The 15714-nt window shown below is 43.5% G+C and overlaps 1 protein-coding gene across 3 annotated transcripts in view; it reads right to left on the bottom strand.

Annotated features, from left to right (window-relative positions):
* LOC106563261 (nucleus accumbens-associated protein 2) overlaps positions 1-15714 on the bottom strand; it is a 48421-nt gene that overhangs the window by 12099 nt on the left and 20608 nt on the right. The window contains exons 1-2 of one of the 3 annotated variants that reach the window (XM_045689993.1): positions 4988-5126; positions 3042-3964 (exon numbers count right to left, since the gene is read on the bottom strand). In XM_045689993.1, the coding sequence (XP_045545949.1) occupies positions 3042-3888 (847 nt within the window). In that variant the 5' untranslated portion in view covers positions 3889-3964; positions 4988-5126. Of the gene's footprint in view, positions 1-3041; positions 3965-4802; positions 5127-15714 lie in introns of those variants that run through there. The other 2 variants (XM_014128688.2, XM_014128687.2) reach the window with 2 other exon arrangements.

Raw genomic sequence — 15714 nt, 5'->3', positions numbered from 1 at the left:
TATAGACACACCCTATGTGTTTTAATAAAATCAACTATATGCACTGAGCTTGTCTAATACTTTAAGTGCACTGTTTGATGAAATAATTAAGACACATAAATGACTCAAGAGGGAGCCAGAGATCAAGATAACCAGAAGAAAAAACCTGTTCTCAACCGTCCCCCTTCCGCTCCTGCTGGCCTTTGACTTTTTCATGTGGAGGGCCAATTTACAATTTATCTTACCATTTCTACCAATCTGCGTCCCAGTTATGATTTTCATAAGCACATTTTCATGGAACAGTTTAATTTAAATTATAATAATGTATTTTAGATATATTGCAAACTAGGTAAAAATAGCCTACATAAAGCCAACAAACAAAAACAGGTGGAAAATATCTTGATATAAATAAATATCCTATAAATCACTGGCTACACATGGAGGATTGTTCATGTTCTCCAATCGCATTCATCTCTCTACTCTGCCTGTCTACAACGAACTTGAAACATTGTATCAACTATCAACTGGGTATGGCCTGCAAAGCACTGGGTCTAGCAAACTTGCAACATTGTATAAATTACTCTGGGGACTCAGAGTTTCCTGTGCAAGTGAGACAGACACAGCTGTATTTGTGCAAGGGATAAGAAGTCATCTTTTTTTATGACGTTTACACTGGATCAGAGCATGTCATTTTTCCCATTCACACCGAGGGTCGGTGGTTATTGAAAGGAGTAGAGCTGGATAGATTTTTAAAATACATTGAGGAACTATTGTCATTCTTAATGGATGTAAAAACAGACTTTGTTTACTTGCTGTTTGAGGTGAATAAAAAAAATACTTTGAGAAGCTCCACAGCTCATTAGTGGTGGTGAGTTAAAACAATCAGAAATACTATCAGACATCCCCAAATGAGCACATTTATACATTTGCGTGCAGGCCAGTTGGTTTAGGCCTACATGCATACGTGTCCACTCCGATAATGAGAATGACAAAAGACTGGAGTAATAATATATTGAATGCATTAACAGAAATGACCGTAACCAAACAAACATTGTATATTAGAAATTATAGGAATTAATGATAAATGTACTACTGGTGGTATATGTAATGGTGAGATGCTAGATACTAACAATCAAAGGGCAAACAATTCACACAATTAAGTTATGAAACAATGAATGCGCACAAATTGGCGGGAGAGAGCGTATTCTGGAGAGAGACAAGCCTGGTGCATCTAAGCCACAATCCCCTTCTTCTTGACTCAACATTTTAAATTATACCCAAGACACATTATTTTCACACCTACTGTAGGCCTAAGGAATACTCTCACTCTTTCCGATACCTGTCTAAGAGTGATGGACTGTGCCATCCCCACGGCCTCCGCAATGGATTAGTCCAACAAGACAGGCGCCAATCAGACAGGTGTCTAGTGTGCCATGAATTTTTTGTTACAATTTTTGACTGCTGAACTAAAAAAATCTCAGTCGAACAACAACCTATCGACCAAAGAAATCGACCAGTTGACTAAATGGGGTCAGCCCTAGTTGTAACATAACGTGTTACTTTTAATGCAAGTAATGTTGTAACATAACAAGTTACTTTTAAAAGTAAAGTTCCCCATCAGTGCTCATGAAGTGAGATGTTGCAAGGGAGCCCTTGCTTTGACATGAAAGGATATTCTCATAACAAGAGGTAGTCAGAGAACTGGGCAGCACTTTATTTGATACAGTCCTGTATGGAACTTGTGCTTATTTTCCCTATGAAGTATTAGAAACCAGGAGGACTATATATGGTAATAATGATCAAACTGGTTAATTTTTCCAAGGTAGAGTTAATTTTTCCAAGGTAATGTATAGAACAGAAGAGTTTATCCCGCTTATACCGCAGTTAACAAATAAAACAATACTAAATCACACATTTACCTGTAGAAATAAAACATTTTCATTGATATTTTCATTTTTATAACAAATTCATACTTTCTCATCTTTTGGTTGCTAGAGACGCGACCCAGTTGTTCATTCGATTAGTTCTATATTTAAGGACGCAACCCAGATGTTAATTCTATATGTTCCATTGCTATGCTCGCTAGCAATGTTCTTATGCCTTGCTTGCTAGCTAGCCAACTAGCTACGGTTAACACAGTCACGACGTCTGCAGACATAATAACAGAGAAGTAGCTGAATTTGCGTTTGCTTAAGCTGTTTTCTATTGAATTTGGATACATCCATAACAATGAGCAGATGATGCCCAATTTTGCCTGGCATAGTGCCTTCTCTCAGGACACGCGTCGATACAAATAGTTTGTTGCTAGCAAACCTGCCAATATGACAACCAAATAAAAAAATATCAGTTGCTGAAAACAGCTGGTCAAACTAGAAACATGTCGGAGGATTTGACAGCATAGCACCACTTGCGTCATGACTACCATAGAATTTCATGTTCATCATTCACCATGTTTGGTCATCCCAAAAATATGTCTCTACAAAAACAAATCAATTGCTAGTTAGCTAGCAATGTTTTTCTTTGTTGGACCTGCTTTTACAATGTATCCAATTTCGGTTTGTGTGGTTGTTGGTTTAGCTTTCTGTAACTTTGTAGCAATGGTCTGCATGTGTAGGTGTATATTGCATCATGATTGCAAGATTTCCCAGTATCTTTTCCAACTGTCCCGATATCTTGTCCAACCGTCCTGTTATTTGGTTTTAATGTCCATTCCAGAATGCTCTTCTAGCCAATCAGAAACGACTATTCAACAATGCTGTGGTATAACATGTATTATATGTTATTTCTACAGGTAAATGTGTGCTTAAGTATTGTTTTCTTTGGTAACTGTGGTATATGCAGTATAAACGCCTCCGTTCTGCACATTATCTTGGAATAATGAACTCCGCAAAGGGACTCGGCGGTCATCCATTATTTTCAAGGTAATGTATAGAACGTCGCATTTATCCCTTGCATATCAAAGTGAACACCAAGGAAATAGCTGGCAGTTAAACAAATGAGTAGCAGTTATACTAATATACTGTTACAGAGAACTGCATTATTAAGCAACAGTTGATACTTACTTCCGTATGGGTTGGCTGAGCGCCCATAGATCTGACTGTAGGCCTCTTCCGTGATCCCGTCGTACGGCTCTTCCTCAAACTCCTCATCCTCATTCTGGTAGGAGGTTGGGCTGTCCGTGGTAGGCAGGCTGGAGGCCCCAGGACTGGACCTCTCTCCCCCGGCCACTGGATAGGGCTGCATCCCCGGGAAGATGGTGGTTCCCCCCGCCCCCGTGTAGAACAATGAGCTTCCCTTGGAGAGCCGCCCTCCCGGCTCAGATGAAGAGGACCCTTTCTTATGGTGACTCAGGCTGGGCAATGGATCGCACCCCTCCAGTTTGATCCTCCGCGTGGGCTGCACCAGGGAGGGGGACCAGCCCGGCAGCCCCAGGATGGACGTCCCTGACCCGGCCAGTGTGTTGTTACTGGGGCTCTGGGGCTCTGAGCCTGGTTGCTGCTCCTCCATGGCTGCCGTCTGAGAGTCACAGTGGGGCGAGTTGGCCTTAAACATCAGGTCCATGCCCCGCTCCACAATATGCTGGATCTGAAGATACCCGGCGGTGTACATCACCACCAGCTGCTCGCTGGCTGCCATGGTCAGCTTTCCCGTGTAGCAGAAGGATAATATCAGCTGGAAGCAGGCGGGAGTCACCGACGAGGGCAGCTCGAACTGACTCTTGGACGAGCTGCTGAACAGGTCTCGGAAGTAGAGACTGCTGGCGGCTAGTACAGCCCGGTGGGCCTTGAAGGCCTGGCCTTTAACCAGGATGGAGACATCGCAGTACTGACCGAGCAGGCGCTGCTCATTGAGGGAGCCCAGCACCGTGCTGCCGAAGTTGGGGATCTCCAAGTGGAGCAGCTGGGACATGGTGGTGGAGGAAGAGGAGGTGGAGGAGGAAGAGGCTTCAGAGAGTCACCACAGACAAGGCCAGAGAAAGGGACATCTGTACAAGGAGAGAAGAAGAGATGGATTAGACAAATTGGAAAACTTGAGAAGAGAGGAGAATAGAGTATGTGAAAGACAGAGAGCAAAAAGAGAGGTGAGACAGATAAGTGAAACCGATGTGTGAAACAGACGATACAGCGGGAAAGGGAGGAAGAGAGAGGGGGAAGTTGGAGAGAGAGCAGAAAGAGACATATGAGAGAAGAATGTGTGAGTGAAGAGAGAGACATGGGAGAACTGCAGAAATATGGTACAAAAACATGAATTAAGGTAATATGCAAAGTAAGTATTCAAACTAGTAGGCCTCAATGACCAAAGGAACAGTTAATATAATCAGTGTAATGATATAATTTACATGTATTTTTCCAACTCAATAAGTATGCTCCCATCACTTTGACTGTATAAACTAAGCTGTAGCCAGCAAGGAAACATGCATAATAACTAGAAACACCTAACTTCAGAGACACAAATAATTGTGACTTTGATAGCTCTTTTTACGATAACACCCAGTTACAGCCAGACATCCTCCCCAGACATATTTGCATACGTTCCTTCTTTCCATGAACCTTATCTCTGTGTTTTTCTCCACCACACACTCGCCAGTTTCATTATTGAGCAACGCTGCAGAAGGGTTTCCAAGAATACAAACGGAAAATTGTCAACCCCTCTCTACCCCCCTCCATAGACACACACACACACACACACACACAGCCCTCTTCTCCTCTCTCTCTCTCACACACACTTGGATGGACGCAAGCACAAGCACAAAAACACACACCTCCATCCCAGACAACTCTGACCTGTACAACCCAGTCCTTAGGAAAGGAGAGTGGACACACCATGAAGCTTTCGCACGCCAGGACCAGAAGAGTAGAAAGGAGGAGAGAGAAAAAAGCGCTCTGATGCTCTTCATCTGTCTCAAAGCCTTGCTCTCTGTCTCACTCAGCGCTCTGAGCTTTTCCCTCTCCCACTGTTTCTCTCTTTTAAAGATTTTCTCCCTCGCTCTCTCTCTCCTTTCACTCACCCTCACGCTCTTTCTCTCTCTCTCTCTTTCTCCCTCTGTCTCTCCCAGGGCTGAATTCAACAAGTGCTGCTGCAGCTGGAGAGAGCGCATCAATGATGAAGGGAGTGGGAGGCTCTCTGTGTGCAATCAATGCAGCATCTATACGTATGTCGCAGGGAGAGGGAGGGATGGAGCCAGGGAGCGAGATGGAGGGAGAGAGAGAGAAAAACACAGGCTACAGTTACAGACAGAGACAGAGACGGAGACTGGGCGAGGGAGGGAGGGGGTGGGCTGAGAGAGGGAAAGTCATCTAAGGACAGTACGAGCAAAGAAAGACAATTGCGTTTGGAGCAACTTCAGCTCCTATCTGGATGTAGACAATGACCAAGAGAGAAAACATAATCAAATAACTAAGTAAATAAAATGAAAGTTAAATCAGAGAAAAAGGGGAGTAGAGAGAAAAGGAGTTAATTATATTGTCGGAAATTTGAAGTTGAAAGTAACACAGTCATTTGCTCTGAAATCTTCAATGCAATATCTTATTGAGAATGTGACTCACAAAAACAGCTCCTACTATTACCACTACTGATTCTGAATGACGGAAAAGATTGAACTTGCTAGCGTTTGTGCAAGTATTACGTTAGATTGTCCGTTTAAAATGCTGTGACTGTCTGTTGGGGGATTTCTAACATGAGTGAGTGAGTTCTCCCAGTGAGATGTCACTGAGTTCACTGTATTAGTTTGTTCAGGTAGACAACTTCCTCTGTTGTTGTCTGGTTACATTTTTGCACAGGCACTAAGCAGGGCTCCCGGACTGGTGTTTGGGATGGATTAGAGAAGGAAAAAGGACCCCAGACGTCATTGAGTTTGACAGAGGAAAGCCCAGGGAAAGGTTAGACAGCAGCTTACACTACAGAGAGTGTCTCTGCTAAGGACTGTGAGGGAAGCTGTGAACATAAAACAACCATGACACAGACTGACACACGAGAGAGAGAGAGAGAGAGAGAGAGAGAGAGAGAGAGAGAGAGAGAGAGAGAAGACAGGGAGATATGTGGTGTGGGGTGTGGGCAACATGAAATGTGTGTTTGTAAAAAGTTGGAGTTTCACTCGTAAATTACTCACTGCGTAGCTATGTAAACAACACCTGCTATGTAAACAACACCAGCATTTTTATCTCCCTCCCTCCCTCTCTTGCTCTCTCTCTCTTATACGCTCCCTCTCAGACAAAAACCCAGCCTGCCAGATGTAATGAAAAGATACCAAAACTGGGCAAACTTCTCACTTCACATCACCACAGGGAAAGAAAATGGAGAAGGGGAATCACACAGTCAGTTAGTGTGGTCACACATCAGCATTCATATTCCTGCCACAGCAGTGGTGATGTCTGTATAAAAAACTAAAACTCAGACGAGTTCTGTCCCATTTAACACCTGCATACCGTCATTGACATGCTTCCCTCATCGTGTCTGTCTGTCTGCCTGTCAGCAAGCTGAAGCCTTAGGATACCTCCCCTCACTCCTGCTTTCTCTTTCCCCCTCCCTCTCTTCACACCACTTTCCCTCTGAGCTGCTGTCTTTCTGCCAATTAATGCACACGGGGCTGCAATGCAGTGAGTCCCGTGTGCACCACAGCACAGAAAGAAGTGAAGCATGCTGGGTATAGAGTCTACAGACATGCATGTACGTGCCAGCCTGGGCAGAGAGGGGGAGGGGGAGCCAGAAATATGTTGAGTCAGGCAGACGGGACGACACAGCACTGCGCACAGCACATCAGAGAAAGAGAGAGAGACAGAGAGAGAGAGAGAGAGAGAGAGCGATGCCACATGACAAGAATAACAAGATACATTCATCAGAGGGAGAGAGTTAATGCGCTTGTGTGTCAGAGAGGGTGTGTGTGTGTGTGTGTGTGTGTGTGTGTGTGTGTGTGTGTGTGTGTGTGTGTGTGCGCGCGCACATCCACTCTTTATGTGTCACTGTGAGTTATGAGTGTGTAGGTGTAGTTTATAGAATGGGAGATGACATTTGAATGCTTTTACTGCTCCTTCTAAATTTGTTGGAATGTGTTGTGGAAATTTGAATCAGGGCAGCACTCTGGGGCCTGGTGCTGATTACTTGTAGTAGCAGGCTGGAGTATTTGAATATGCAATACATGACAAGTAACAAAACACTGATACAATGATAGACAAGGACAGTCACACAAATGTAATACACAACGATACACAAACAATACAACAACAGAAATTATGTGTGGGTTAGAGTGTGTCTGTGTGTGAGTGTGTTTGTATGTGTGTCCCTTCACAGTCCCCGTCATTCCATGAGATGTTGTTTAATCCGTTTTTAAAGGTAATTTTACTGTTTGCTTGAGTAATTGGAGACAGAAGGGAGTTCCATGCGATCATGGATCTGTATAATACAGTGCGTTCCCGTGAATTTGTTTTGTACTTAGGGAAGAGACCCCTGGTGACATGTCTTGTGGGTTATGTATGGATATCTTAGCTGAATGTTATTTGATTATGCAGACTGGAATAGTCATCACAGTAATATTTCTCATTAAAACTAGGAGAGATGCAGTTAGTTTCCCGTCAAGCCTCAAGCAGGAAAGACTAGCAGGCATGTTGTTGATGTTAGTTCTGTAGGTGCAGTTAACGGCAAAGTGTGCTGCTCTAGAGTTGCTAGGTCTTTTTTTGCTGCACTTGACCATATTACCAGACAATAATCAAGATGGGACAAGACCAGAGCCTGAACAACTAGTACAGTTGATCTTTGAGTCAAAAAGGCAGAGCATCTTTTTATAACAGACAGACCCCTCCCCATCTTCACAACAACTCTGTCAATATGACTTGACCATGATAACTGACCATCCAATCCTATACCTTTTTATTTATTTCACCTTTATTTAACCAGGTAGGCCAGTTGAGAACAAGTTCTCGTTTACAACTGCGACCTGGCCAAGATAAAGCAAAGCAGTGCAGCTGTATTCATCGACCTGGCCAAGGCTTTCGACTCTGTCAATCACCACATTCTTACCGGCAGACTCAACAGCCTTGGTTTCTCAAATGACTGCCTCGCCTGGTTCACCAACTACTTCTCAGATAGAGTTCAGTGACCTCTGGCAGTTCAGGGACCTCTGGCAGTCTCTATGGGGGTGGCACAGGCTTCAATTCTCGGGCTGACTCTCTTCTCTGTATACGTCAATGATGTCGCTCTTGCTGCTGGTGATTCTCTGATCCACCTCTACGCAGATGACACCATTCTGTATACCTCTGGCCCTTCTTTGGACACAATGTTAACTAACCTCCAGACGAGCTTCAATGCCATACAATTCTCCTTCCATGGCCTCCAACTGCTCTTAAATGCAAGTAAAACTGAATGCATGCTCTTCAACCGATCGCTACCACACCTGCCCGCCCACCCAGCATCACTACTCTGGACGGTTCTGACTTAGAATATGTGGACAACTACAAATACCTAGGTGTCTGGTTAGACTGGAAACTCTCCTTCCAGAATCAAGCATCTCCAATCCAAAATTAAATCTAGAATCTGCTTCCTATTTCGCAACAAAGCATCCTTCACTCATGCTGCCAAACATACCCTCGTAAAACTGACTATCCTACCGATCCTTGACTTCGGCGATGTCATTTACAAAAAATCCTCCAACACTCTACTCAGCAAATTGGATGCAGTCTATCACAGTGCCATCTGTTTTGTCACCAAAGCCCCATATACTACCCACCACTGTGACCTGTACGCTCTCGTTGGCTGGCACTCGCTTCATATTCATCGCCAAACCCACTGGCTCCAGGTCATCTATAAGTCTTTGCTAGGTAAAGCCCCGCCTTACCTCAGCTCACTGGTCACCATAGCAGCACCCACCTGTAGCACGCTGTCCAGCAGGTATATTTCACTGGTCCTCCCCAAAGCCAATTCCTTATTTGGCCACCTTTCCTTCCAGTTCTCTAATGCCAATGACTGGAACAAACTGCAAAAATCACTGAAGCTGGAGACTCATATCTCCCTCACTAACTTTAAGCACCAGTTGTCAGAGCAGCTCACAGATCACTGCACCTGTACAAAGCCCATCTGTAAATAGCCCATCCAACTACCTCATCCCCATACTGTTATTTATTTTGCTCCTTTGCACCCCAGTATCTCTACTTGCATATTCATCTTCTGCACATCTATCACTCCAGTGTTTAATTACTATATTGTAATTATTTCGCCACTATGGCCTATTTATTGCCTTACCTCCCTTATCCTACTTCATTTGCACACACTGTATATAGACTTTTCTATTGTATTATTGACTGTATGTTTGTTCATTCCATGTGTAACTCTGTGTTGTTGTTTGTGATGCACTGCACTGCTTTGCTTTATCCAGGTCGCAGTTGTAAATGTGAACATTTTCTCAACTAGCCTACCTTGTTAACTCTTTAGGGATAGGGGGCAGCATTGGGAAGTTTGGATGAAAAGCGTGCCCAGAAGCTACAATATGCATATAATAGTAGTAATAGATTTGGATAGAAAGCACTCTAAAGGTTCCAAAACTGTTAAAATAATGTCTGTGAGTATAACAGAACTCATATAGAATGCGAAAACCTGAGAAAAATCCAACCAGGAAGTGGGAATTCTGAGGTTTGTAGTTTTCAAGTGAATGCCTATCGAATATCCAGTGTCTGTGGGGTCAGATTGCACTTCCTAAGGCTTCCACTAGATGTCAACGGTCTTTAGAAGTTGTTTCAGGCTTCTATTGTAAAAGGGGAGCGAATAAGAGCACTCTAAGCAGATGGCCCAGGTGAAAGCCTTTAGTTTAGTCATGCGCGTGGCCATGAACGCGAGCTCCATTCCCTTTCCTTTCTAATGAAAACAGTATTGTCCGGTTGAAACATTATTGAATATTTATGATAAAAACACCCTAAGGATTGATTAGAAACATGGTTTGACATGTTTCTACGAACTCAAATGGAACCTTTTTGACTTTTCGTCTAGACTTTGTGCCTGCGCTTTGTGCATTTGGATTACTGGACTAAACACGCAAACAAAAAGGAGGTATTTGGACATAAAGATTAACTTTATCAAACAAAACTAACATTTATTGTCTAACATGGAGACCTGGGAGTGCCATCAGATGAAAATCATCAAAGGTAAGTGATTCATTCCATTTCTGACTTTTGTGACACCTCTCCTTGGTTGGAAAATGGCTGTATGGTTTTTGTGACTAGGCGCTGACCTAACATAATCGCATGGAGTGCTTTCACTGTAAAGCCTTTTTGAAATCGGACACAGCGGCTGGATTAACAAGAAGTGTATCTTTAATCGTATGTATAACACTTGTATCTTATGTCAATGTTTATGATGAGTATTTCTGTAATTTGATGGGGCTCTCTGCATTTTCACCGGATGTTTGTTTGAGACAATGCATTTCTGAACATAACACGCCAATTTCAAATGAGGTTTTTGGACATAAAGATGAACTTTACTTTAGCGGGTGAACTCTGCCTAATGGTCCAACGCCGCGTCTCCCTCACTCCATATGGCGTTGGCCCACTCCAGGGCTTTGCCTGAGAGGCAGGAGACGAGGGCGGACACCCTCTCACGTCCTGAAGGAGCCGGGTGGACGGTCGCCAGGTAGAGTTCCAGCTGTAGTAGGAACCCCGGGCATCCGGCCGCCGTCCCATCGTACTCCCTCGGGAGCGCGAGCTGAATCCCGTTGGAACTGGGTGAAGGAGGGGTGGACAGTGGGGCCTGCTGTAGTGGGGCTGGTGTAGGCATTGGAAGACCTCCTTCTCTCTCCCATCTAGCCATCGTCTGCAGCATGCGATCCATGGCGGTGCCCAGACGTTGAAACATGGTCGCGTGCTGCTGGATGCGCTCCTCGACCGCCAAAGGGGGGTCTGCTCCTGCTGACTCCATTTCAAGGTGAGTGATTCTGTAATGCGTCTGTGTGTAGCTGGTGTAGATGAGTCAGGCGCAGGACAGCAGATATGAGTAATGTTCGCAATTTTACTGAACAATAATCACAATACACGTCAATAAATCCAAAGCCACAATTACGGACCGCAATACAATAAACAATCACTCACTAACAAACATGGGGGAACAGAGGGTTAAATAATGAACAAGTAATTTGGGGATTGAAACCAGGTGTGTAAGACAAGGATAAAACAAATGGAAAATGAAAAGTGGATCGGCGATGGCTAGAAGGACGGTGGCGTCGACCGCCGAACGCCGCCCGAACAAGGAGAGGGACCAACTTCGGCGGAAGTCGTGACAGTCTTAGAGAATGTTTTGAGCCAAATGCAATGCTTTTAGTTTTAGATGTACAGTATTTAAGACCAGTTTATTACTAATCACCCATTCTGATACTGACTGTAACTCCTTACTTAGAATTTCAGTGAGCTCACTGGCTTTGGGTGTTGACATGTAGAGTGTGGAATCATCTGCATACATAGTCATTCTAGCTTTGTGTAAGACCAGTGGCAAATCATGTAAAAATAGAGAAGAGTAACAGCCCAAGGTAACTGCCCTGAGGGACACCGCACTGTACATATCTGATGTTGCAGTAGCTTCCATTGAAGAAAACTCTCTGGGTTCTATTGGATAAATAACTTTCCAACTATGTGATGGCAGGTGATGTAAAGCTATAGCAAGTGAGTTTCTTCAATAACATCAAAGGCTGCACTGAAATCTAACAATACAGTTCCAACTATCATCTTATTATCCATTTATTTTAACCAATCATCTGTCATCTGAGTCAGTGCAGTACAAGTTGAGTGCCATTCTCTATATGCATGCTGAAAGCCAGTAGTTAACTGAAAAAATATCATTGTATTTGGACAGAGATAGGCATAATATGGAGAAAAAAATAAGTAAAATACAAACATTGTTTAGCTAATAGAGTCCAATAATCAGGCACTTGTGAGTTTCAGTTTGTGTACGTGTGTGTGATGTTGGACTGAAGCTACTGACCCAGAAGTCCTGTATTAGCGGACCGATATAGCCGTCTGTAGCGCAGGTAACATATTTTCCTGTTGCTGTAACAATTGCTTGTAGACATATTTTGTTGATTTAAAAGATCACACACCTGTGATAGGGAAACACTGTCCTCTCCATTACTCCAACCTTCTTTAAATTTGAACGACATGATGGTAGCAACATTGGCTTACGCTGGAACTCCACACAATTCCTGCCAGCAAGCTCACAGGGGCCGATGGAAACAGCAACAAACAGCAGGGATTTAAACATGCCACAAGCCCGGGAATATCCGCGGTCCCAGCCACAAGGGCTAACCACGTCACGGGCTGTGTTCAAACTGTCAAGGAAACCTGGCTAGCTCAATAGCTAGCAGACAGGCTAGCTGCTTCGCCAAGTAGTAGCTCTTCAGACTTTAGGGTTTGGCAGTGTCCCGGGACAAATAGTAGCGGTCTCAGTAACTGAAGTACCGGTCCCAGCAAAGATTTTAATTTGATCAGTATTTTGTTGCTGAGAATTTTCCTGCACAGCAGGAAATGCAAACTTGTACTGTATTCGAGTTTCAAAAATGATCTAAAGTTTGTAATTTCCACTTTAAAATTTCAGACTTGATTTGCCCTCATGAAAAATGTATCAACCCCAACAAAAATGTCCATTAATTATAATCCACATAATAATTAAACATTTCTGTTGCAGCAGGATTATTTTCCTGCTGTAGCAAACTGGCTCAAATTAAGATCCTACATATGTAGGCTTAACACAATATATGTTTTAATGCATATAGTGCAGCAGCACCTTTCAATGCTTATAATGTGTGTTATTCTATATCCCTTCGAGGATAGATACAAGTCAATTAAAATTCTATACAATGTTAAACAGAGGCAAACATAGGCTAACAGCTTTCCAGCACAAAGTCTAGTCACTGCTATAATGGTGAGGCTATACATTCTCAATATGTGTCACACCCTGATCTGTTTCACCTGTCTTTGTGATTGTCTCCACCCCTCTCCAGGTGTAGCTCATCTTCCCCATTATCCCTGTGTATTTATACCGGTGTTTTCTGTTTGTCTGTTGCCAGTTCGTCTTGATTGTCAAGCCAACCAGTGGTTTTGTTCTCAGCTCCTGCTTTTCCCCAGTCTGTCTTTTCTCGTCCTCCTGGTTTTGACTCTTGCCTGCCCCTGACCACTCTGCCTGCCCCTGAGTCTGCCTGCCGTCCTGTACTTTTGCCATGTCTCTGGATTACCGACCTCTGCCTGACCTGACCCTGAGCCTGCCTGTCGTCCTGTACCTTTGCCCCTGTTGCTGTAATAAACATTGTTACTTTGACACAGTCTGCATCTGGGTCTTATCTTTATCCTGATAATATGAACAATCCCTCTCTATAAATATTCAGATACTGCAGTTGTTCTCATGTCTAAAGTTTAACAGACAACAGATTCCATCTACATTGTTTAGACGGTTGGCTCCATGGCAACAGTTCTACCAATCGGGAGAGAGCCTCAGCTCTGTCTGAGAGGAGCATTATGGTATGCATTGAGAGAAGTGTGTGAGAGAGAGAGAGAGAGAGTGAAAGAGAAAGATAGAAAGGAGGAACAAAGGAGAGGTGTCTGAGTGCTTATAGCTGCCTATAATACAACGTCAGGCTTTGTTTGACTACTCCCCTGGGAGAAGTTGTCTGCGCAAAGTCAATGTCAGATAATTTATTTTTGTCGTTGGAATCGTTTTGTGAATTACGGCTTGTGTAATATGCATACAGTGATTTGTTTGTTGTTGGTATGAATATTGTTTCGTTTTTTTTGTTCAAAGCTTTCTTAGCTGTCTCTAAGTTCTCGTTATCATCACAATGGCTACATATACAACACAACGCACAGTGTAAACGTACAGAGCATAACACATATTTATCATATTCATACAACACAACATCCATATATTCCCTAACTAGTCTGGTGCATAGCGTTATAGTTATTGTAGTAACTAACTACTATTTCTCTCAACCAATACACTCACATCTCAACCACCCTCCACTTGAGTCTCTCAACACAGGTTTCTGACAGTGTACTCCTAGGGAGTAAAATCAGTAGAGGGACTGCCAGTGAGTGTGCTAATGGACTCCAAGTGGGCGTAGGAGCTAAACAAACAAACATTCACAGCAGCCCCACTGACAATGAATACAGCATGAGAGAGAGGGGATGGAGGATGACAAAGGGAGAGAGAGAAAGAGAGAGGGGGTGGAACAGGGGAGACAGCGAGAGGTATGTAAAAAGGGGGACAGAGTGACAGAGGCAGAGACATAAAAAGAGAAACAGACAGAGAAAATTACCTAGGTGAAGAGAGAGATAACACAAAAAATGCCATTAGAGTGCTTGAAGAAGACAGCAGTAGAGAACTCAGTATTACAATGGAGAATTGAGCAGGTTATTCCCTTCCGTCCAGGGAAAACCAAACCCGAGGAGTGGGTGTGTGTGCTAACATGATCGTGTGTATCAGCTGTGTATCAAGGGCAGCATAAGTCCCATGTGATCTAATAACAGCTACAGTAAGACGACAGTCATTGTCACAGAGTCTATATCATAGACCAGGGGTACTCAACTCTTACCCTACGAGGCCTGCTGGTTTTCTGATCTACTTGATAGTTAATTGCACACACATGGTGTCCCATGTTTAAATCAGTCCCTGATTAGATGGGAACAATGAAAAAATGCAGTGGAACTGGCTTTGACGTTCAGAGTTGAGTTTGAGGGTCATAGACCTTGTGCGAATCAGGTGCTAGAATAAACTCACAAATACACTACATGACCAAAAGTATAACAGCATCCACTCTTGTGGGACGGCTTTCCACTAGATGTTGGAACATTGCTGTGGGGACTTGCTTCCATTCAGCTACAAGAGCGTTAGTGAGGTCTGGCACTGATGTTGGGCGATTAGGCCTGGCTCGCAGTCTGCGTTCCAATTCATCCCAAGGGTGTTCGATGGGGTTGAGGTCAGGGCTCTGTGCAGGCCAGTCAAGTTCTTCCACACCGATCTCAACAAACCATTTGTGTATGGACCTCGCTTTGTGCACAGGGGAATTGTCATGAATAAACAGGAAAGGGCCTTCCCCAAACTGTTGCCACAAAGTTGGAAGCCCAGAATTGTCTAGAATGTCTATGCTGTAGCGTTAAGATTTCCCTTCACTGGAACTAAGAGGCCTAATCCAAATCAACTGCCCCAGACCATTATTTCTCCTCCACAAAAACTTTACAGTTGGCACTATGCATTCTGTGAGCTTGTGTGGCCTACCACTTCGCAGCTGAGCCGTTGTTGCTTCTAGACGTTTCCACAGGGCAGACATTTGACAAACTGACTTGTTGGAAAGGTGGCATCCTATGACGGTGCCAATGTTTGTCTATGGAGATTGCATGGCTGTGTGCTTGATTTTTTACACCAGTCAGCAATGAGTGTGGCTGAAATAGCTGAATTCACTAATTTGAAAGGTGTCCGCATACTTTTGGTGATGTAGTGTATGTACATTATTCCATGGTCAAATATATAGGGCATTCATGGAGAGACTTTCAAAAGATTCCTTTAGCAATATGATCTTTATAAGATCTATATTAATACATCATCAAAGCAGGCTTATGTATTCTTCGTGATTGTAAAACTGCAGGAACAATATAATCTAGTGTGATGGAAAATGTTATTGTGTGAAGAGACAGCCTTGAAAATGTTAATCTTGTCTTTTGTGTCATAAATAATCCTTGGTTCCTGCCTGTGCTTGGTAAAGATATGAGAGGGGGCGAC

This window comes from Salmo salar, chromosome ssa11 (assembly GCF_905237065.1).
Source record: "Salmo salar chromosome ssa11, Ssal_v3.1, whole genome shotgun sequence".
Classification (NCBI taxonomy): Eukaryota; Metazoa; Chordata; class Actinopteri; order Salmoniformes; family Salmonidae; genus Salmo; species Salmo salar.
Note: the sequence above shows the minus strand (reverse complement) of the source record. Positions and strands in the feature narration are given on the sequence as shown.